The sequence below is a fragment of the Hylobates moloch genome, unplaced genomic scaffold, assembly GCF_009828535.3.
Source record: "Hylobates moloch isolate HMO894 unplaced genomic scaffold, HMol_V3 SCAFFOLD_8, whole genome shotgun sequence".
In the NCBI taxonomy this organism is placed as follows: domain Eukaryota; kingdom Metazoa; phylum Chordata; class Mammalia; order Primates; family Hylobatidae; genus Hylobates; species Hylobates moloch.
Genome location: NW_026652283.1, coordinates 98,537,178 through 98,562,723, shown reverse-complemented (window position 1 = coordinate 98,562,723; position 25,546 = coordinate 98,537,178). Strand labels below are relative to the sequence as shown.

The 25,546-nt window shown below is 37.1% G+C and overlaps 1 protein-coding gene across 1 annotated transcript in view; it reads right to left on the bottom strand.

The window, feature by feature from the left end:
* The window catches only part of GADL1 (glutamate decarboxylase like 1), a 169,400-nt gene that overhangs the window by 98,312 nt on the left and 45,542 nt on the right, over positions 1 to 25,546 (bottom strand). Inside the window, exons 7-11 of the mRNA XM_032159142.2 lie at positions 20,553 to 20,632; positions 20,376 to 20,430; positions 15,158 to 15,274; positions 10,362 to 10,426; positions 10,000 to 10,081 (exon numbers count right to left, since the gene is read on the bottom strand). Coding sequence (XP_032015033.1) covers positions 10,000 to 10,081; positions 10,362 to 10,426; positions 15,158 to 15,274; positions 20,376 to 20,430; positions 20,553 to 20,632 — 399 coding nt within the window. The remainder of the gene's footprint in view (positions 1 to 9,999; positions 10,082 to 10,361; positions 10,427 to 15,157; positions 15,275 to 20,375; positions 20,431 to 20,552; positions 20,633 to 25,546) is intronic.

Genomic DNA, 25,546 nt, shown 5'->3' with positions numbered 1-25,546 from the left:
CAAAAATGAAAAACATTTTTGAAGAAGCAAAATATAACAGAATATGCTACCATTTGACCCACAAGAAAATTCCTAAATGTGGTCTTCAAGAGGAAGGAAAATTATTCCAGATGGAACCTTAGAGATAAAACAAGAAGTAAAGAGATGTGCACAAAATTTTTATAAAAGCCTTGAAATAAATGCCCATCAACAATAGAATGAATAAACAAATTATGATATATTCACATAGAATAGTATAAAAGAATGAAAATAATTATCAGATTGTGCCACAAAATGGCTAAATCTTAGACATAAGTGTGAGCAACAACAAAAATCCAAGCACAAGAAAATATATACTATATGATTCTATTTGTATAAAATTCAAAAACTAAAGTAAATTATATTATTTGGTATAACTACAGAGCAAAACTAATAAAAGCAAGCAAGAAAGTCAGTATCAGAAAGAAACACGTGGAGATTTCTGGGTTTCTGGTTATGTTCTTTATTTTAATCCATGTGAGAATGACCTGTTCACATTTATAACAAATTAAGCTGTTCATTTGTTTTATGCATGTTCCTTATATCTTATATTTCATAATTTTAATTTTGAAGTAAAGCAAACAGCTTTCAAACTCCCAACTAGCCTACCAGAGAATGAACTACCAGAGTAGATACTGAGTTCCTTTTGCAATTAACAAAACCCTCTAAATTATGATTTTCAATCAGCATCATAATGACCTAAAGGTATGTTTGCTGTGTGAAGGCACATGCACATGAGTGTGTACTTGTGAATTATATGCAGTTTCACATCTTGGAAGCAGGAGATTCAAGACCAGGGTACCACTTTTATTTTCTGATATTTATTCTGTGGGCATTGGGATCCCTACTTAAAAAATAAGTTTGCTATTTTAGAGTTTTTGTTTTTCTGCCCAAATCATTGTTTATTATATGCCACCAACAATTTCTGTACAAATTAGGGTTTAAATGTGATTACTAAAAGTCTATATAAAATCTAATTTTGTAAGTAGCTCAGAAGTTGAAAATAGAACACTTTTCTTATTCACATGGACTTGGATTAACACTTTGAACCACTATGGAACAACACATTCAGCAAAAAATTGACTCCCTGAAATCTTTGGGCCATGAAGCAACAAAGCTAGAAAGCCTAATTAGAATTATCAGGTATGTTTTAAGATATCTTCCTTGGAAACAACCAATATGACAACGAAAATTCTGCAAAGAAAAACAGATAGGATGATTTATTCCAAGAACTCAAAAGGGCCTCAACTATCATATTAGAGTAGTGATAGAAGGCCTTAACTAGCACATGAACAGAAAACTAAACACCGCAAGTTCTCACTAGTAAGTGGGAGATAAACAGAACACATGGATACAGGGAGGGGAACATCACACACCAGGGCCTGTCCTCAGGTGGGGGACAAGGGGAGGGGAGAGCGTTACAACAAATACCTAACACATGCAAGGCTTCAAACCTAGATGATGGGTTGATAGGTGCAGCAAGGCACCATGGCACATGTATACCTATGTAACAAACCTGCATGCTTAGCCACATGTATCCCAGAACTTAAAAATAGAAGGCCTTGTTGCCATGAGTTAATAGTAAAATAAAAGGCAAAAAAGGCAGATACTTGGAATCCTTTAAAAATAGTAAAACCAAATTCTAGCCTACCTGAGGCAGGTGTAGCGTGCTTATTATGGCATAAATTTTTCTACTACATTCATTCCAGGCTTGCTTTTATTCCCTTAATCTTATGTTTCTTCCTTTCTTAGATTTTAATTTATATAATCTTTGTGTTGTGGGACCCTAATCAGTTTTGTTTCAAGCTGAGATGGAAAAAATTTAGTGTGTAAATAGAATCCTCTCTCTGGGATATTTTTCAACTGCTGGTCTTTATCAAATTAAAGATGACAAAAGGACACAAAGGCAGAATTTCATATTTTTCTTGTCATTTTTTAGCAAATCTGAAGTCCTCTGTGATGACTGGCAGAGAAGCAAAGGTTGGAGTTCCATACTGAAACAGGCTGACTGCCAAGATGAGTGAATTCGTTACCTGGAAGGGCGTTAGAGAGATTTCTACACCCTCAGGGTTCTGCACAAATAGGCAGAAAATATAAAATCCAATAATGGGCAAAACCCCAACTCATCTAAGTCAAACTGACAAAATAAATGTAGCGTAATCAGTAAGACCAGGTGGCAGTCGCCCAAGAGTTTTGAAGGAACTCAAGGATGAAATTGGGAGACCGTTGGCCAAGATGCTGGATCCAACATTATAAACAGCCATTTCAAGCAAACTGGCAGATTGTGAATGTCATTCTGTTCATTAGAAGGGGTCAAGAGAGGACCCAGGGAGCCTTAGAAAAGCAAGTATCTCTTCCACTTGTCCAGTCTCCAATAAGACAGCATCATTAGATACTAAAACAAAAATAACTTCCTAGGGGAAAGACAATATGGTTTCTGAAAAAGGAAACCATGAGTCACTGATTTATTATTGGTCTCTGAGGCACGTAGATAAAAGGCCAAATGTTGGCACAACCCAGAGTCAAGATTTTTAAAGTGCCAACATGGACTGGGATGAGAGGAGGTAACAGCTACATCAAGCCATATGGATAAGACAAACAATTTCCATACCCCTTCAAAAAAATTCCTACATATTAGCAAGAAGGGACATGCTTTGAGACTTGAAAGATCAAGATGTATGATAAAGGACATATTACTTCACATTGTGGGTAAAAAACTTAAAACACATTGCCATTTGGTGGTATTGGAAACAGATACAGATTTAGTCACTTCGGGAAACATTTTTTAATTGAGAATTAACTGAGGCTTGGATTTATACTCAGTAGTGGAGCAATAGTGGTGAGTGAGACCCATTCTGTCCTCAAGTAGCTCCCAGTGTACTACAGATGATTCTAAGAACTTTGGTGCCCAGTTCAAGCCTTGCATTAGGACCAGTACACATTTATGACTAGGTGGTAACTGATGATTGAGATCAGATAGTACAATCACAATTACATAATAACACATCTCTTGGGGTCATAGTTAGCAATAGAAGCAATATACTGAGCTGTATAGGGCATAGATCTAAAGCGAAATCCAAATTCCCTTGTTAAAGTGAATGGCAATGGTAATACCAACAAATAAATCCTAAAAATGTTATTGGTTTGGTTGGTGGAGAAATAGATAATGGATTCTGAACATATGAGGCTCTAACATTATTATCCCTTTACCTTATAGAGAAAGAAAGCAGAAATGACAGAGGTGTTTGTGATTACTGATGAAATCATGTTTTTTAATGTGATGCACCTACAAAACTTCATGGAAAGAAAATTATCTGTTGCTTATTATAATTTTAAAAATACAGGAATTAAAAAGAGTATTTACCAATCGGGAATTTAACGAGTTCTCTCTGTTTGATTCTCAACCTTGCCAAAAGGTCTGGGAAGAATTTTCTGAGCTCAAGCAAGAACAGCCCAGACACAGAGAATGATTCTGGCAGCAAGAAGCACAAGAGATTGATCTCTCTCCTACAAGTCAAATGCTTCTTTTCTAATCAGTTTTAAACACCTACCTTCCCCTTTTTCTGCTATATTAGCTGGTAGGCTGTCATTCTAAAGAAATTTATAATGTACCTGTACAGAAAAAGTGTGAGTGTTCTCTGGCAGGAGAGAAAAAAATTTCTTTGATCAGATTGTTCAGTATTTTCAGACCATCTAATGGCATTTCCATAGGAGCTTTATGAAGAAAAGCAAGAGCTAGGAAAGAAATCCCCACAAAAGCAGATTCGATTTGTTCTAGTTTCTCTGATTTAAAAGAAAAATATATTTTCTTTCCTTTTTCTCTTTACTTGCACACTTTTAAACTGGCATGTAATAATTGTCATTTGTAAATATCAATCATTCAGAACAGAAATGAAAATGGGGCTAAGTAACCTGCTTCTCAGGTATATTTTTCAGCAAAAATTCTGTCTTTTCCTGGCGACCACACTGGGAAATGACATTAGTCTTTTTTTTTCTTTACATTGCAGTGTGTGGCTCAGCACATCCTCAATAACTATGTGTTGAATGACTATCCCACTCTTCTTTTTTTCTGCTACTCCTTCTCCAAAAATAAAAGTAGGGGGGCGGGGAGGGTCTATATGCCCAGCCTCTTCTAGAATGAAGATGAAAAGAAAGGAAAAGCATTACAAGCTTATCTCCAAGTCCTCACATTTAAAACCTAGGTAATTTGCAATTGCGTGTCAATACACTGAGCCAAAGAAGATCTCTGAGAAGGAGTTATAAAATGTCAATAGACATAATTAGAAGGAAAATGTTTGCATCTATGTCAGTAAGCATACAAATGTCTTGCCTATCAAATTGACAAAACTATGCCTGTGATGTCAAAGGTTAGAACACAAACATATGCATGCACACACATATGCACATATATACTCATACTCTACTAATGAGAATGTAAATGCTTTTGAAGAAAGATTAGGAAACCTGAATTTAAAAAGCATTATGAAAGCTAACTATTGCCTTCCACTTCTAGGGATTTATGCTAAAGGAATACTAAAGGATGTGCAAAAAGATTTACTCTCAAAGATGATAACCAAATTTGTAATAGGCAAAAATTAAAATCTGATTGGTCAGCAATAAGAGGTTGGCCAAGTTAATTATATCAAAATGATAGGACTTTATGCAGCTATTAAAATTGTAATAGCATCCATATTGACATGAAACAGTTTTCATAATTTTGTTAAATAGAAAATGCATGCTAAAAACAAGATATACTGAAAATTTTATAGAAGAGTCATGGTGTGCCCATACACATTTAAATGTAGGTATACATTGGGAAATACATAAAGGGTCATCTTCAGATATCAGTATTCTATGTTCCTTTTACTTCAACTTTTTTTGTCTGAATTTTCAGACTCATTGGATGATGAACATGAATTACTTCTAAAATAAAAATATTAAAAATGAACATGATATTTAAAAATCCATACTGTCAACACAGTCTTTATAAAAACAAAAAGTAAAAAAAAATTCACTTTTCTGTAGCAGCTACGTTCAACAAAAAGGCATTGTGAGTTCAAATTGAATGATAACGGTAGGTAGAAAAAGAGAGGAATCATTTATACTTAAAAGGCCATCTGATTAGCATGTTTCATGTTCTCATACCTGTTTTTTTAAACTAAAAAATGTCTCATAAACACTAAAAATCAAAAATCTGATAGATTTTTCTCCATCTATGCAACTGATTCTTAGAATATATTGCCTTTTATTTTAGATCAAAGCATCAAAACTGTCTTTGATCCAAAACAGCCACGCAAATCCCGCATTTACCCCTAAAGTCAACCTATTTATAATCACAGAGTTTTTTTTAAATCCCTGATTTTCTTTTTATTCCTGTGATTCAAAGAGGGTTAGTGATAGTACAACTTTGAGAGCAACATCTGTGCTTTGTTCCTGAAGCAGTCCTATTTACTAACACAGGAAATCAAAAATGCAAAAACTACCAGTCAATCAGGAAAACAGCATTGTGGATGTCAGGGCTTTGTAGGTACAAATTGGGGAATTAGTTTTTCCATGAACAGCATTATATTTACTAAGTAATTTACTTTCTTTTAAACTAGAGTTATCCTCTTACATCATCATCAGAAGTACCAATTAAAATCACTATTCATCAGTTATTATCCTAACACAAGCCTTGTGTTAGGACCTAGGCAATGGCGCCCATCAACTACAATTCTAATCATTGTATCTTGGAGTTTTCAAAAGGGAATAATTTGGGGTGAGGGAAAAATTCAAATTCTTAATTACTGCTGACATGAAGGCAGATACTTCTGAGGATGATTAATGTATTTAATCAACCATTCAGTTTTTAAATAGATATTAGTTTTTTTTTTTCCCTTTTCAGTGAATACTTGCTAGGCACTGACAACACAGTGGTGAATATAATGACATTCTTTCTCCTTACTTAGCTTACATTCTAGTGGGAGAGAATATTACATGAAAAATCATAATTACAAATAGTAATTATACACACTATTATGAAAATAGTAACTATAAGCACTTTGAAGGAGGGGAACAGAGTCTGAGAAACAACACTGGGGAGGTGCCAGTTTATCTTGGTAAGTCTGGGGACTCTTCAAAGAAGAGGGTGACAATAAGCTGTCACATGAAGGATGAAAGTCATTCACATGCCTCACATTTTGTATGGCTCAGAACACAGTTATCCAAAATATGGCACCTTGGAGGTCACTCTCTGATCTCCTTTCACCTTTCCTCCCTGAAACACGGTCATAAATAATTATTTGACCTACCTCCCCTAAAAGGAGGCTGTTAAGACCCTCATTCCAGAGGGTTCCTACCCTATGACTGGAAGCCAAAAAGACTGAACAAACAGGCCTTGCAAAGTCCCCCCTGCCAGCTTATGACCATACTTCTGCATGATTGTCCAGAAAAATAGTTTTCCCTGGGCCTTTGGATCTTCATCTCTGAAGGTTCTTGTTTCACATAAAATTTTGGTTAAATAAGTTTGTTATGCTTTTCTTTTGTCAATGTCTTTTGTTATAGGGAAGTCAGCCATGAACCTTGCAATGGGTAAGGAAAAGAGATGACTTTTTCTCTCCTACATGTTCTTCCCTGTTTCGTTAGCATCACTCTTTCTGGTCTTCCCACCATCTCCCTAGCCATTCTGACTCAGCCTTCATGGGGAATCCTTCCTCCTCTATCTAATCTCTAAATGCTAAAGTTTTTCAGGGCTAAGTTCTAGGCCTTATTTTCTTCTAATTCCAAAGATCCTCCCAAGGCATCTAACCCATTCCTATGACCTCAGATATCATCTATGTGTTAACAATTCTGTAATAGACTTTACCAGTCCAGACTTCTTAGATTTGGGTCCATATGCCAACTTCCTATGTGACTTCCTCACTTGAATATACCTCATAAGAACCTCAAATTTAGTATGAGCAGCACTAAAAGTTATTTCACTCTCAACTCTTTTCCTCCAGTGATCTTCATCTTCCTGAAAAGAATCATTCGTTCAGTTGCTGTATCCTGATTACTGATACAGCAAGTGAATGAATGATTCTATTTAGGGCGATGACATGACACCTGTTTCTCATCTCCCATAATTGATAATTGATAATAATTGATAATTCAGCCCTATCTACTTGATAGCTAAAATGTGTACTGAATTTCACATGTTCCTGTCTCTCTTGCCATCAACTCTGGCACAGACACTACAAGCCTTTTTCTCAGTCTTCCATCTATTCCTGTTCCCCTCCAATTCATTGTCCTAAATGAAAATCTTTTCCAATAACTCTTTTAGTTCTTCTATTGTTCTAAAGATCAAATCTAAAATCATCACAATGGTCTCTAAGACCGTTCATGATCTACCCACTGCTTAATCCTTTAGTCTCATATTATGTCAATCTTCACATTATTCTCTATGCCTCAGCCAAAATAGGCTTTTTTCAGTTTCTAAAATAATTTTTTTAAAAAAGGCGTTCCTTTCTTAAAGAATTTTCACATGATGTTCCTTCCACCTGAAACATCACCTGCTGTGTACTACTGAAGTACTATTGTCTGTATCAGACAAGGGTGCATTTGGCTGCAACTAACAGATTACCCAATGGAGATGGTTTCAGTAGTAAGAACATTTAATTTTAACCACTTGATATCGCAAAGTCTGAAAGGAGTCACGTTTGGGGGGTGCAACATTTCAAAATTACCCCAAACCAAGACTTTCCCTTTGTTTCTGTCATTCTGTGCATATTAATTTTTTAAATTTAGGGTAATTGCCTTACGGTAACACCCATATATCATGTCTGATGCAACTGCATTCAAGGTAGAAAAATGCGAGAAGAATGCTCTCGTATAAAATTATTCTCAAGGTCCTCATCACATTTCTCTACATCACATTAGACATAACTATGTCATAGAAACTGCAGGGGAGGCTAGTTAGGTGAATATTTTGGGAGATGGGCAAGAAGAGAAGGAGGCTGGAATGCCTGTTGATTTTTACAATCAACAGAGTCTGACATTCGTTAGTGCACTTATCAAAATAGTTAAAAAATTAAATATCTGCATTTTGTTCATTGTCTTCCCTGTGAGATTATAAGCTCTTTGACTCTGGGTAATATGTCTGTCTGATTCAATGCTGTAAGAGCCTAGAATCGCACAGTGTCTAGCCTACACAGATCATTTATGCTGATTGATGGAATGAATTAATGATATGGAAGAGAATAACAGAGGCAGAAACCAGGTAAAAAAGAGATAGTTTAAGTTTTGTGTTCGTAGTTTTCTGATTTCCATATCTCATATCTCATGGTTTAGCTTTCTATTCCATTTAAATTGAAAACAATCTTTTCATTAAAAAATCAGGCAACTTTTTGAAAGTGCTCAGTTCTTTGCACAGTGAATAGAATTCCCCTAACCTCTTAATTCATGCCATGAAAATAGACATGGGTATTATTGTCACTAAGATTCAGGAATGAATTCTTTTAAAAAAAAGAAAACCCCTGTTAAGGTGTTATATGATCCATAAAAATTTAAATTGCCTCAAGTACAGAAATGTAATTCAGTTGTTGGCTAAATTACTCTAATATCAGTTAATAAGAAAAGTATATGAAAGCTAGAAAGTTATTTAAGAGAAGTCATAAAATTTTTAGTCTAAGTTCTCCACTCCTTAGCGTATCACACCAACAGATAAGTTTATCATTCAGATTGGCCAATTTAGGTAGAAAGCAAATGTAAAATACCTCACTCATAAAGGATGCTTGATAAATTTTTGTTCTTATACCTAGACCAAAAGAAAACTTGGGTTTATTCCTATCTGTCCCATCCTAAATGTGTACCTATGGGCAAGTTGATTACATTCTTTGGTTCACAATCAATATAGTAATCTTAAACTACCTTTTAGTTACAAATACAGTCACACCGCAATTTTAAAACTTAAATTTAAAAATGGTACTGAATACATTCAACTATATCCAACCTAATAAAACATTAAGGAACTGATTCATATTTCTGGTAGTGTCTATTTCTATAGAAGCAAAACCTGTTCGTAGTTTCTGATGGACGGTCTGTTTGATCATGTCAAAACGCACAGGACACTAACATAAATATCACAATCTCTTTAAAAAGTTGTAAATAGCTACACATGCAAGACTAGGTTTCAAGTTTTAAAAATAGTTTTCATTTCAAATAAAATTCCTTAAAAACAGAAAATGACTTTAACATTGGCAAAGGGAGTCCCCTAAGAAAAAAATGTAAACAGATGGCTGAGAAAGATCACCCACATGCTGAACACAGATCTTGAGGAGGCATTTCTAAGAATGAAGTAGCACTTCCCAGCCTGAGCCACTTCCCACAAGGATCCTTATTTAACCCATGGAAAACAGAGTTTATACCTCCGGCCCAAAGGAGCCTCAACTTTTTTCCCCACTTGCCTCACAGTGATCCAGACAAGTTTCCAACTCTCCCTAGCATTCCAAAAGAAGCTAAGTACCAACTACTTGGGATGAGCAATCCCCTAATAAATTAGTGTTCGAAGATCAGCCCTGAACAAATGTCTTCCCATATAAACGGGCTGTTAAGCCCTAGCTAAGCGTATTAAGTATTCAATTTAATGTATGACACACATCTGTTCCACTTTCTCAGTGAGCAGAAGTTTCAAGATAACTTAAATCCCAGACTTAATCAAGGAGAAAAAAATCTTGGCAATGTTTAAAACTGAGTTTTAAAATATAATCCAAATGAGGGTGAGAGACCATTTTGCTGTAACTAATGAGATTATATAATACCTAAATCAAATCCACAAAATTACCTGAGCAGAATCACTAAATATTTTATCTAGGCTTGTCTTTCATTTAGAGACCATCAACATTTCCCAAAGACCTTCAATTTACACCTCGCCCAAGTTGCCAAGAGATGAGCAAAAATGAAGCCCTTAGCAAGCACAGTGACTTAACCCCCTTGAAGCCCAAAGACCACAAGAGGAAAACTTACAGATTTGTCTTTCACAAGGAGAGCACAGCACTGGATCCCAGCCATCAGCATCTTGTGTGGGTTCCAGGCCACAGAGTCAGCCCTATTGTTTAAACAAAAGGACAGAGTAGGGAGAAGACTCAATTAGTTTCTACAGGCAATGGAATACTATCATTATCAATATCTGCATTCAGTACTCATACACAGTTTACTGTTCTATAGAACTCCTTATCTGAGTGGTTTAAGGAATTTGAAGTGTCTTTTTTGTTGTTTATTTAAGGAAAACAATTACTTTGTTTTTTCCTATTTTCAAAATATCACTTAGTCCAAAGAGATCCCTTTGCCTGGCAAAAGTTGGCTGTACACCAGGAAACTACATTTACCTGTGGATGCCACGCAGAAGCTTGCGGTGCTTCCTCGACATCAAAGCTGAGCCACCCCAAGAAGCCTGTTGAGATATTTACAGTACCAAAACGATGTTATTTCAATGTTATTTGTTTACCAGTGGGTTGTCACAGAAAACCCCCAGTGATGACTTCAATCTGCATTATTTGATATTTTATGTCATGTTAACCAATTTGTACCCCCAGGAAATTCTGATCACTGACTCTACTCAGGCAACCAGAACCTCATCACAATAGATGGGCCCTCACTGACCGTTAAAATTATAAATTCACACATCATAAATCAGTATATTAACCAACTGAGCTATGTGTGGATGAAGAGGTTCAAAGTCCATGCCCTCTTGAAGCTTAGACTCCAACACAGACAACATCTTCACAATGCTAACATTTTGCCATTCAGTGTATGATGAGACATGGGCTAGGGACTAGCATTCTACATAATGAACAAGGCATATTATTGACAAGATAGATAGAAGGCCAACTAGGATGAGCTAGGTGGAAATATCTGTTAATGAAAAATTAGATCATTTTAGCTAAATGGCTTTCAGAAATATCTGCAAATGAAACAAGGACAAATGAGAGAGAGGGCAAGCTTGGGACATAAGGAAGTTATCCACTGGGGAGAAGTAAATTTGGTGAGTAAAGGAGAGGGGAGCTCACATAAAATCCCATAGTCAACAGGTCTGGAGCAAAGGGGGAGAAATTGATGTAAGAAATACAAAAGTCAGTATGCTTCTTGAAAATGGAGCAGACGCAAATTTTAATTTGTAGGACATTAAAGGATAACTGTATTGAGAGAATTTGAGGGGACTAGCTTGCGCTGTATTGAATGCTTTCCAAGTTTATTTAAACCTTACAGCATTCCATTAGGAATGGAGTTATGATCACTTCCACTTTTTATAAAGTTCAGAGGTGTTCAGGTGAATTGTCCAAGGTCTTGCAAATGTCAAAAATCAGATCTGAGATTCAAAGCCTATTCTCTTGTCATGTTAACATCGTTACTTAAGGAAGGTGACAATTTGGCCAAACTGGGGAGTATAGCATGTAGAATGAGGGTGACAGAGATGCTTTAGGCAATAGGTAAGTTCGGGAGTTGCTTAGGATGTAGCAACTTCTATTTTTGGCTATGGAATTTAAAGGCATAGGTAGACCTTAATATCATGTAGAAAGAAGTGTCATGGTTGTATGCACCACAGATATGGAAGATAAAGAAAACGAAGTATCTCCACAATCCTCAGAGTATTACAAAAGCTGGGCCCGTTGGTAGCCAATAACAAAGTACAGCACAAGCAACGTTGTGGCCTTAAATCCCACTTAAAAACAACTTTCATTGACAGCTGAGACTAGGGTGAAGTGAATGAGTCAGGGTGCATAATTCAAGGAGGAACTCAGTCTCAGAGCTGGACTCTTGCCCTAAGAGTGAATGCTTCTTAAAATTTGAGCCCTGCCAACCCCACTGGCCTCATATTAGCACCAGCCTTGTCCCATGGACTAGAGTCTCCATCAACTCCATGGGGTCCCCAGAGGCCTATGAGCTCTTATGTGTTTCAAGGGTGTTGTGTGTTCAAATACCAAAGATTCCCAGGTAAAGAGTTAGTAACTTGGCATTGTCAGTCAAGTTCCCTTCCTGCTGCATTTCCTCCCTTACTTGGATTCACAATGGACCATGTGTGACTAAGGCTGAGCCACAAAGGCAAATGCCCTCAGCATCTAGGAAAATTTTATCCCAGCCTACAACTGAGGATCTCCAGATCTGGATTTTGAGAACTTAGTCCTTGCAAATATTAAGATGAGTTACATATCACATTTTTCTTGACTTTCATTACATATCCTAAATCCTAAATTACCTACTTTTCTCACTTCTCTTATCCCCCAGCCTCTCTGAGAACCTATCAGTGACAACTACAGGAAGGATTAATTAGTCCAGTCAGCCACACCTGTTTGCTCGCTCACCCTTTCCACCTGCCTCATACCCTACACTTCTACTCATTCATGCTCCCTGAGCTAGCCTCTGCCTCCACTCCTTCTACAAAAAGGTAAATAATCTCCCAATTCTAGTGAATTGGATTTAAGTTTTGAAATCACAGGAACTCTTTCAAGGCATTAGTTCACCACTTTACAAAGTACTTTGGCAGGGTTAGGAACAGCTCATCCATAAATTTATTCCTAAAAAAAAAAAAAAAAAACAAAAAACAAAAAAACACCCCTGATGTAAATGCCCTACTTTAATTTGCTGCACTCTAATGGAGTTAGGAAACTCCAGAACCTGTGAAATTATCAAACCAATCACCTAAATGATGGAGTTTGGCTTTCCATCGCAATAAAGACTATCATTTATTAAGCTATTACTATATGTGAGGCAACACAGTATATCATTTTATATATATTTGTCTTTAATTAGTTAATAAATTAATAGTAGAACCAATCCTGAAAGGGAAGTGAAGGCAAGAATGGAATTGAGATTTGGCAGCCTCTAAAGCCCATGATTTTAAATGTTTGCTGCCTTCTATGGGACTTGGAATGAAGAATGCGTGAGAGAATAGGAAGCTTTGTTGGGAATGAGAGGCTTTCCAGCAGCTACAACCTCTGATTTAAAGAAGAGCTAGACCAGCTTGATGTTCTGTTCTCAGAAGCTAGCATAACAATTGCCCTCATGAAGGAAGAACAGTACTGGAAGTGAGAGTCTAATAAAACTAGTTTTTCTTATTTGGTTGTTTAAAAATGCATTATATTACCAAATTGAAGATGGTATCAAATGTAAGCATCCTCATTTTTTGTGTACTACTAATACAAATTGACATCAAAATATCAGTTTCAGAGTTCTTAATTTTTTTTAAATAAGTGCATCTTAGAATTAATAAAATGTGGTATGTATGCAGAGCAGCATGGCTTTACTGAAAACCCAGAAGAACAAGTAAATGTCTTTTCATTTTTAAAAAGAGATAAATATCAGTTTTTAATATTTTAAAGAAGCTTTAAAATGCCCTTTAGAAGATTTCAAACAGGTCAAAGCAATTATTGCAATTTGTTAATATTTTCTCTTTAATAAAGTACCTATGGCATATGAAGTTTCTTCTAGACAAGCTACATGTTCCTGTAGTAACATTTTATTGATTTGACACCCACAATACTAAAGGATGGGTAAACATGTCTTTAATAAGCCAGATAGGCTTGTGTCAAATTTAATCTAATACTATAGGCATTTGCCAGATGCATACTATGCACAAATAGGATAACTTGGTGTGGTTTACATTCCCTTATAAAGATGTTTTCTTCAAAGACTCAACCTTTAATTTTTAGAAAACCTGAAGAGCTTTTCATTCATAAATCACAATTTTCTCTAAGCCCCATAAATCTCTTAATGTCACTCCCAATTTAAAAGCTGCTGTGGTTACTGTTTTACATAAACTACTTACTTTTCTCCATTTTATACAAACTACATAAACTATATAAATCCATATGTGATGTTTCTTTTATGAGAGTACAATATTTAGGTAGAACTGCTGATGTATTTGATTTTCCCCCTTATTTCCACAGTTACAAAAATGCTCACTTCATATGATCTTTTAGGATATAATGTATTGTTACACTTCTAAGTCTATAAAAATCAATAAGTTGAAATATGAACAGATACAAATGCTAAAATCCCATTAAGAAGTCACAGGTAATCTACCTGAAGTATTGCCATTGGCATACTAATAGAAGCAATAACTCCAGTAAACTTTATACTACTGTTGCTTTTACCAAATGTTAGTATTCAGTTAAACTTTGAATCATATCACAGACACTCTACTATGTGATATGATTTGATTGAAATAAACACTTTGAAAGCATAAAATCATCTAAACTACAAAATTATGTGTGGGTATATCCCCCAAATGCTGTTTCCTTTTGTTCAGCAAGTCAAAAAATATTTCTTCTGACAAGGAGGATCTGAAACTATCACTTACCAGAGGAAAGCTCCCAAAACACCATGTGCAAATTGTCTCTTTGGTTAGAATCAAACTGATTAACTGCTGGTTTCACACAAAAATTAATTTTAAAAAATTAAAAAGCTCAACAAGTGTTCATAGTTGGCTGAATTCAGCATTCTAACCCGGGATAAGTAGAATTTTTAAAGTTACCTTTGATTTAAGGAAAGATGTATTTTGAATAACCATAGGACTTACAAAAATTATTTTTTAAAAGGCCAATTCTTTGTTAGAAAATAATGAAGAGTATATTATCCCAACCCCCCTCAAATAATTATCTGATAGATCCAGAGAAAACTTGCTTTAGTTATAGCATACAATTATGCATTGTAGCTTTTTGCATTTCCCAGCTGTTTGGAATCATAATTTTAGAGCTAGAAGATACAGCCCACATCCACCATCCCCCCTCTTTACAAATGAAGAAATTGAAATCCAAAAGGCTAAGATCACAATGAAGAAGAGGCAGATGAGAATCTCAAACCAAAGCCTCTCAGCTCCCTAATCTAAAATGTGTCCCTTACACCAGGCTGCTTCAATGACAGTAGATTTGAGGACCAAAGATGGCTCATGTGGGAGTAAAAGAAGCAAAATGGAATCCAGAAAACTAAAACAAAATTTACACAAAGTCGTGGAATCTTCTCATTTATACTTTACAGAAAGTGGCATACTTATTTCCCCCAATTTGAAACACACAAATAAAAGCGTTGGGGACTCCACATCTAGTTTCTGAGAATAAGAGAAATTTCTACCAAGGCTACAAAAAGACCAAAGGTTAAACAGGTATGTACACATAAATGAACTTACATCTACATGAAGCCAGAGGCTGTGCCTCTCACAGATGTCTGCTATTTCATCCAAAGGGTCAAAAGCTCCCAACACAGTTGTACCAGAAGTGGCACAGACAAGAAACGGTGCTGCCCCCTGTAACAAGGATCCACACACAAAGAGAATTGTCACCGTCATCACTAAATTTGTCCTGTAGTAGCTGGAAAATATAAAGGGTTATGCATCCAGAGAGTTATTTGGTTTTTTTGGAGGTAGTCATTAATTCAATGGGTGTTTTCAAATGTTGTGAATATGTGGCCTCTTGGCATTATAAACAGATTAAGGAAACAGAAAATGCTATGGCATTAGCATTTTGTGTCCCAACTCAGTACATCTTCAGTATTCTCGTGTTCTTTTTATAATGTTTTGTTCTATCAATTGTCCAGATAGAAATTTAATAACTTCAGCTGCAACAGCAAACTGACATTTTGTATGACTCCTAATTTCTTCCTGAAAAAATACATTTAGCCTCCATTGGGCCATCATTGTCACCTTCTCAAAAAAAAAAAAAAGATTGGAAGACAAACAGCTCCTGGAGTAAACCATGCAGGCCTGTTTGCTCATTTCCTTGTAAAATAAATACGGTTATAAAACAAAGAATGTAGAATATTCTCAGGTACAAATTCAGCATCAGAGGAGATAATGCAACCTCACTGGGATACATTCTCCAAAATAGGTGCAACAGAGAAATCCATTGGCATGTGCTGGAAAAGAAAATCTGTGTCACTTCTATCATAGTTATTCCTCCTCACAGAGCTGATGACTGCATCTTGTGGCGTGAACAGGTGCTGGTGGGAAATAGAGAAGAAAAGGGAGAATGTGGGTGCACATGAACAGATGAATGGTTATCTCGGTCAAGCTAGTCACATGCTTCGTCCCCATTAAAGGACTCTATGCCAATCAGATAGATGAAGAGTACATGAGATTGTTTCCAAATGGATTGCTCCAGGATGGTGGTAGAGAGGTGTTGCTCGCTGTATAGGTGAAGTTTGCAGACAAATGAGGGGTGAGGGGAGCAACTAGAATATTAAGATTCTAGAGCACCGGAGAAATAGTGACAAGAATGTTTACTGCCTCTAAAAGTTGTTTAGTGCCTCTAAAAGTTATTTTTTTCTCCATTTAGCATGGAGCCATTTTTTCCCCTCAGTTTTATAAAGTGCATGCTCATTACAATACATTTTTATGTCCTTTAATGCCAGAGATTATTGTGTTTGAACCGACTCTTTGCAATTTAACTGACTTTTGACAGAAAGATATTATTTCTCAATGGAAAGTGGGGCAGAGCAAGAATATGTGGTTCGCATGTCTAAATTGAGATGCATACGGATCAAAGTTACGGTATATAACAAATCCATTTGCCATCTTGGGAGACAGCTGTGGCAAATAGAATCAATTCCATCTACCCAAAACTTTTAGAGCCAAGTCAGTAGGTGACAGAGCCCTGGAGAAACCAAAGGCTTTGAAAATTCTTCCCTGTATTCAAACTACTGACAACTATGGCTTTATCATACCAGTGACCTAAAGGAAATAAGACCAGCTTTACATCAATCATTAAAATCATTAAAAGCAATAGAAAAAGTTATTTACTAAAACGATTTAAGGTGTCTTTAATGGTTGCGCTTTTCCTCATAAACTATATGACATCCTGACAGTCATGAGAAAATACCTTTGCAAGCTATTATAGTCTGTTAATGAGTTTTCCTCACCTTTAAAAAAAAAAGATCCCACTATAAATACAGGTCCAGAAATTAAACTTTTGCAATCTGGATTTAACCTTCTAGATTTTCTTCCCCATATCTCATGCTGTTAATGAGAAAATTCAGTAGAAACAGTATTGATTGCATGCTGCCAGTGAGCTGTATTGCCTAAGAAAATTTGTCATTTCTAACACTCATAACTCTAACAAAATGTCTCTAAATATTCAATGCTCATCCTAGTTTGAGCTTGTCAGTAAGCCCTTTAGAACCTCTGATGCTTTGTGGTTTTCACCATCTATGTAATGACATCAAGACAAGGTCACTGTGCAACAGTTTTTCAATGGATTGTCATAGGCCAGGGAGTTGAATCCCAGCAGAAAAAATAGTTGATGTACTATTCCTTATATCTGAAACAACGTAAGTTAAAAGCTTGAAACAAAACAACTAGGTCTGAAGCTACTGAGAAAAATGAACCAGTCATCATGTATTATTATCTCAGAATGGATGCGAGGTTTGTCCTTGGTGAATCCAGGCTCAAGTATTAGCTGACTTGAAAGAAAACTGAGGAGACATACGAACTCTAACCCCATTTCCCTACTTTTAAATGTGCCTAAAGCAATTTTTACTTTTCAAAAACTTACTTTTTTGAGTTCTCAACTTTAGTATTATGTCCGTTTCATGTACTTTCACTGTCAAAACAAACAAAAATTTGAGCAACGAAAATGATAATGACTGTGGTGGAATAAAACCCTCTATGCTAGAAACATGAATTCTTAATGACACTAAAAAAAAAAAATGGGGATTATCTTTAGGGGATGCTAGGCAACAAACTCACTATTTTAAAAATTGATAAATAAGGGGAAAGAATAAGACGTTCATCCTGTCTTGCCTGTGCAGTGTTTCCTTAGGGAAACAAAATGAGGAGGAATATTTTTCTTTATAGTAGAATGCCTGACAATAAAGAAGGAAGGAGAGAAGGAATTAGGACATCACTTAATGAAATAATGGGTCTAGACAATGATCATCAATGGCAGCAAAAACCATTAAGTGAGAAGCTGATGGAGGGTATTGTGATGGATGGACTGACGATACCAGACCCCACCAATCAACGTTATTACAAAAGAAACACAGGATGTCTCCTGATGGCAAGACCCATGTGAAGCCTCCCTGGTTTTAAAAAAAGAAAAATACAACTTAAATCTCATTGAGTCTCAAGATCTAACTGCCAAATTACAGAAAATATAAACAACAAACCGGATGGTGCAGAGGAGGTGAGCACTTAGGGTCTCAAATTCTTGATGTAATCCACAAAAATCTATAATGTGGAAAGCTATACAGGACAAAAGACCTGATCTTTTCAACAAATCAGTGGTAGTGGGGGAAAGGGGAGCAGGAGGAAGCTATAGGTCAGAAAACATTTACATTTGATATATCAACAAAATGCAATTTGTGAACTTTATTTGAATCCTTAATTCAGACAAGTCAACTATTTTTTTTAAAAGGGCAATGGGGGAAATTTTAATATACACTGAAGATTTGACATTAAAAATTAGATTTAAACAAAACTATGGTATGCTTTTTAAGCAAGTACATATCCTTCATAAATATACTCAACTATTTATAGCTCAAATGGTATTATGTCTGGGGTTTGCTTCAAACGAATCTAGTGGTGGTATGAGGGTATGTGGTACAGATTAAATAGAAAGGAGCATGAGCCTAATGACTGTTGATTACAGAATGGGTATATGAAGGCTCATGATATTAGTCTCTTGGTTTTTGTGTGTTTTGGTTTTTTAGGAAACATATACAATTTTTTGTAATGAGAAGTTTAAAATTTAAGAAGTGGGGAATAGGGAACGGAGAAAGGGAGGAAGGAAAGGAGAAATGAGGGAGGGAAGAAAGACAATCATGACACAATTAATATTCCCCACCAACAAGCATTAATAACAAAATGCAAATTATTTTTGATAGAAATTTGTGTAGAAAGAAATGAAACTAAAACTAGAAAACAATATCTGTGGTTCTCAGCAGAGAACGAACTTACAAGTTGTTACTCAGAATGATACCAGAGTCAAATCTGATCATGTAAACCACCAGATAACAATCAAGTTCACTTGTCATTGGAATGTTAAAAAAAATGTAGATGGACACACACCTGAAGTCAATACATCTGCAATAACGGCAGAAATTTTAAATACAGAAGTTCAAGCCAAATATTGTGATCTAGCATTCCCCAGGACTAGGTGGTTTTTATGAAAACTTGAAAAAAAAATACAACAGAACTATAATATTCAAACTTAAAAACATTTAAAAACCCATCCTTGTTAGAGTATGAACTCCTATGAGGATAGATACACTTGTATCCCAGCTCAGGAGCCAGGCTTTTTATTTTTCAGTAGTCATGCCTGCCTTTGTTGCTACCTATTGGAAAGTTATTGGAGAACGGTCTGAAGCTCCATCGGCAGGCAGCGGTGGGATGGGAGAGAAGCAGCAAATCTAGCAGGCTTTTGGTCCAAAAAGCAAAACGGCTGATGACACACTTTTTTTTTTTTTTTTTTTTGAGATGGAGTCTTACTCTGTCGCCCAGGCTGGAGTGCAATGGTGAGATTTCAGCTCACTGCAACTTCTGCCTCCTGGATTCAAGCGATTCTCCTGCCTCAGTCTCCGGAGTAGCTGGGATTACAGACATGCGCCACCACGCCCGGTGAATTTTTTGGTATTGTTAGTAGCGACGGGGTTTCACTGTATTACCCAGGATGGGCTAGATCTCCTGACCTCATAATCTGCCCGCCTCAGCCTCCCAAAGTGCTGGGATTACAGGCGTGAGCCTCCAAGCCCGGCCTAATGACACCCCTTTTTAAAATGCAGGTGTTAAGGCCAGCCTTGGCTGGAGCACAGCAGGTGCCCAGAGCCATGCCTTGCCTTGTCCAATATTTCAGTTTTAATATATTCTAGCAGCTAAGGAAGAAAGGACGTTCTGCCACTGAACTACTAGATACAGACCCAACAGGGGGTGATAGTAATAGATGGGTTTTGGGTTGGAAGCAACCTGGGAGAATAGGTTGGTCAAGAAATCAGAAATCGCCCGGAATACAGCCCAGAGGAAATTGGTTTGTTCTGCAGATTTCTCAGAGGGAAGAATTATAAGGAGAGGAGAGGCTGGGGATCTGCTGGAGAGGCTGGATTCATCCTTAGAGCTTCTTCTAGCCAAGAATCCTGAATACGGGTGATTTCAGTGTTTTCATAGGCTCCAGCCACCTGGGAACAAGAATATCCGGGAAACTCCACAGAACATGGAAAGCCAAGCACTCGGAAATAGAACATCTGTAAATGAGTTTTCCTATTTTAATTCCAACATGCTCTCTTCTCTCTCCCACACATAGAAATGGTTTTGGTTGTTTCCGTTCTCTCCTTGCTATTCTCTTTCATAAGCGCGCGGGCGCGCGCATGCGCGCGCGCACACACACGTTCTCTCTCCCTCTTGCTTTCTCCCCTCTCACCTCTTTTCTGGCTTGCCAGACTTGCTTCTCCAGTTCCTCAGGTATCATTTTACCTCTAAGGGACAAAGATTTGAGACTTTCAGTTATCTTTAGTAGTTAACAGACAATGATACTGCTTTATAAACCATATAAATTTTTCCCTCCACCCACCAGGCTTCCGGATCCTGTTCCCATTACCTTCCATCTGTTTCCACAAAGCAAACATTCTCAGTGCCAATCCCAAGAAAAGAGGCTGCCTTCTTCATGGAGTAATGACACTGAATTCAAAGGGACAGTGGGGAAGGGAGAGACATGAATACATAAAACAAAAAAAGTATTGCTTATTATCAAAGGTAGATGAAAGTCAGTATGGCTGAGCACAATCTTTGGGACATTATTGCATAAAAAAGTAATTTAATTGAGCTCCTTAGCATAGTGGTTGAGAACATTCACTTTGGGGTCACAGAAACCAGGATTTAACGTCAAGTATTCCAGTTACAGCTATGGAATCTTGAACAAATAATATACACTCTCCAAGCCTCAATTTCCTAATCTTTAAAGGGATCATGCCAATAATGCCTACTCCATCTGCTTGTGCTAGACAAAAATGGGTTAATAATATATGTAGAGGGCTTAGCACAGAGCCTGGCACATGGAAGAAACTAGGACACCGGAGGCTGTTGTTTTCCATCCCATTGAGAAAAGTAAAGTTTCTCCTGATGCTACTCATAAGACCAAGTATTAATGGAAACTTAGAATCTAGTCCACTGCCGACTTAAAACCCTCTAAGGAGAGGGGCAAGACTCTATCTCAAAGATTGCAATCACAGGCTAGAGAGGAATTTAATTATTTCCTAGAGCAAACAATGAGTTATAAGTGCCGATCAGACACTTGACCAATCTTGTTTAATACTGAACACACAAGAATGTGGCTAAAATCATAAGAAGAAAAGTAATAATAGACAAACTACTTTACTCAGCTATGGCATGAGTGAGGCTAATAGATGAATATGGAATTAAGTCTGGTCTATTTCTTATTGATAAACAGTAGTGTGTGCTTTACATTATTGGGCCTTCTCTATACTACACAAAGCCCATAAAATAATTAGCATGCAAACATTTGATATGTCGCTCTTCATACATTAGTGAGGACAGGTGGTCAATTAATTCTTTTTCTTGCCAGAAAAATGAAGGTGCTAAAGGACATTATTGTACCAAAAAAAATCTTAGTAATTTGTAGGTATGAATACATTAAAAGAGTAGTCATGCCTTCACACTTCACTTGATATATTCCCTCAAATGTGGTAATTTTTCTCCTTCTTTTGTCAAGAGAGTTTTATTGGGAGCTCTTTTTTTAACTCTGTAAAAATAAATGCAGAAGTAACATCAGGAAAAATGAAACCGTTCTAAATAATTAATTTCCAAATATCAAATAGGACATGTCCAAAATGCCTATAGGATGCTTTTATTTCAGGTTGTTAAAAGACCATATGCATATTGAAGAGTAATAATGTACATGAAAGTGTAATTAATTCTCTACTTGCTCTACCGCCTATGCTGGTTGGCGGTAACCTGCCTACCATAGCTAAGGTGACATAGCTCAGGTGAATTATTTCTCACCAGAGAGTTGAGCTCTGGCAACCAAACAGCTATTGATTTCTTAATGATAAATGCTAGCCTACCCCACTGACATCTAACTATAAGGAAAAGCACAATGCTCTGCCCCTGAGAAATAGCAAAATATCTCCAACCAATGAATCTGCTGAATAAAAATATTGTAATCAGAATAAGAATAGTGGAGCTATCTTTAAGTACCTCGGGGCAAAATACAACCCAATGTCAATCTGAGATAGATCAAAAAAAAAAAAAAAACTGCAAAACTGAAGTTTAAACATCTGAAAGCTTCAGAGAAGGAAGAGTCCTGGAAGGGGAACAAAAGAAGGTGATGCTTCAGACATGCTGAGTAGTTTCAAGGAAAGGAAAAACCTAGAAGGCTGGAATTCAGAAGTAACAACTGCATTTAGAAACAAACAGTGGCTGTTTCTATCACTGGCAAAAGATAAGTCAGTTCTAAGACTCAACCTCCCCATAGGTTTCATAAATCTACAGAAGACGAAAAAACTCTCAGCGAGTGTTCATTTCTATAAAGATAAAATAGCAAGTGCCTACATGAAAGACAGCATTGAGCTGGAGTTTTACTTTCTGGCTCCCACAAGGATTTTTTTCTATGACCTTGAGCTTCTCAATGAACTGCTGCTTTCTCCTCAGTGTACACTGTGCCCTGGACACCAGTGCTGACTAATTTGATTCTCAAGTTAGCTGGTAGAGAGAACGGGGTATATAAATGTACACTGTGCCCTGGACACCTGGACTCCAGTGCTGACTAATTTGATTCTCAAGTTAGCTGGTAGAGAGAACGGGGTATATAAATGTTACATTTTAGAGAATGAAGAAAAAGAGTGTCCAAGGGATGTCTCTAACAACACACAGCTGGTTTAATTCCCAAAGAGGCCAGAACCAGAAGCCAGATAGACTGAACCCAGCCTCATGTTTTGCAGGATGTCCTACGAAACACCTGCTTGCCCATGGAGAAGACCTGCAATCACATCCCATTGCAACTCAACCTCAGCCCTCACCCAGTGATCAGGAGGAAGTGAAGGAGGCACCTAGGGTGCAAAATTTAGAGGCATGACCATGAGACACACCCTACATACCTCACTTGCCTCTCCTAGCCTAAGCCGTGCTAGAGAGGAGTTAGCCCATTGATTACTGGCCTGGGAGGTAAGGGTTTCTGCATTTACCCTCACTTTTTAGTGGCAAATCATGATCACTACTTTATGCTAATTCCAGAAGTGATCTGAAATATACAGGAACTTTACAAACATGGGATTTCTATACACCCAAGAAATTTATATCAAAGTGCAAACCAAGCCATAGACTTATTACTTTTATTTCTTCAAAAGTCCCCTTCTCTTAGATTCCCATTTAGCACTAGAGAGGCAACCTTGGATATACTGACAGTGCAAAGGTCTTTGTCATGACCTTGCAGGTCTTTATCAATAGTAGAATTACAATAAAAGCCTAACACATGCAAAAACATCTTCAGTGGTGGGTACGTATATTCTGCACTTGATGGTGCAAGATAGAAATGGAGTAATTTGGGGTAGCACAAAAACTGGAAAAGACCACCTAATAGAACAGTACTGGGCCATGGACCAAACCCCCGAAAGAAAATAAGGGAGGTATAGCAAAAAGACTAATGCAGAGTTTAAGACTGTTTAGTAAACACAACCTTCTTTTTTAATTCTTTAATGAAATAGATGGATTTGTTGTAATAAGTAGTAAAGGCAGTCAATAAAATATGAATTAAAATAGTGCAAATGCTATAACCTGACTCTTTGAGAGCATAGGGAAAGAAATGAGCTGCAAAGTAGTGTCTCAACCAATGGAGTGAAAATATAAATTCAAGGCTACACTGTGCTCGAAGTGATGTAATTTTTCTGTGGAATTCACACCTAGTTCTTGGTTTTTCTGGCTCCAGCTTCTGCTGGCATGTTAGCCAACGCATATATTTTGCCTCTATTTGGAAAGTTTTTAAAAACCACTTAGTTCTGGTTTCACAACTACATAAGGTTTCAATTTCTTTTCACTCCCAATTCATAAGCCCCACCTGTTACTGATCTTTCCCAGGCATAATCTTTATTCTAGGCTTCCATGTAATATCTTTTCCCTTTCCATGGTAATTATTCCCGAAAAGAACTCCAGCAAGCTTTAAACCAAATGACGAATGAAAAAGGCAAAAGTAAAAAACCTGAGCTGATAACCAGAGTGCTATTTAATCAGCTTTCCCAAGCTTGGAAATAGCAGTTTGAATGCAGAAGAGACTCTGCATTTATGATCCGCTAGGGTCCCTCACATTAAAACATCCAGGACTGAAGCATGAAGAAGGAAACTCTATTCCATAATAATCCCAAATAATCAAGTACTTTCTCCCAGCTGTCCACATGACCAAATATTCTTCTCTTGGTACAGAAAGAATGTCTTATGAACAAGAGCCTCGAATGGCTGAGTTAAGAATCTCAGGCTAGATGATTCCTCCCAGTTGCCTCCCATCACTCAACTCCCACTTTGCACTTAGTGCTGAAAGAACCAGAGCAAAGGTCAGACAGCATGAGAGGAAAACATGAGAGCGGTCATATTTTCTCCTACTGAGGAGAAATTAGTGCACAATTTGTCCTTTTGCAATAAGAAACTAACTTTTGTATTTAGAAGAAAATGATAGATACAGAAAAGTCTAGCTGGAAATAACAAACTCTCAGTTTTTTATTTTGTCCACTTCATGTTAGTGACAGGATACCTGATATTATCTCAGAAGGTAAGAAGCTAAACTCATTCTGCCAAGAACCTGGGTGATGAAGCAGTGGTGGAATAGACATAGGCATCCACTGGAATCACACAAGAATAGGAAAGGGAAAAAATCTCTTCCAATAAAGGCTGCACTTAAGCTGTGCCATCTACGTCTGCCCACCTTGTTGCAGCTGGATCATTCTCCTCCTAGTAACAATTATATTTAATATTTTAAAAAATCTATTATGTCCCAGATGATACTTTACATGCAATTACTCATTTAACATTTGCCAAAACTCACTAGTCAGCAACTACTGCGTGGTTGCTGGATTATTCTAATGGTTCCAGTTGTTCTCAAATCCTTTGCCTGGTGACTTTACAGCAAGTCCCCCTATGAGGTGGGGTCTTTCTTCCCACATCTTGGATCTGGGCTCACAGATGGGATTTTGCCAAGAAAATGAGGCAGAAGTAACAATGGCCAGTTCTGAGGCTAAGACTCAAGAGGCCTGATGTGTTGCCATGCCCTTTTATACCTGCACCATTGCCATAAGGACACACCTAGACTGACTTGCTGGAGAATGAGAGACATAAGGAGCAGAGAGGCATCACTGGAATCATCCCGGCTGAGCCACTCATAGATGGGCCATCAGCCAGCCAACCCCTAGACATGGAAGGGGGCCCAGCCAAGAGCAGCAAATCTGCCCAGCTATCTTGAGACTTATCGTTCTATAACTGTATATTATCACTTATAACTGTATATTTGGGGTGATTTATTGGTTATAAGAGCTAAGTGATAAACTTATTTTTACAAATTTAGGAAACTGAGGCACAAAGAAATTAACTCAC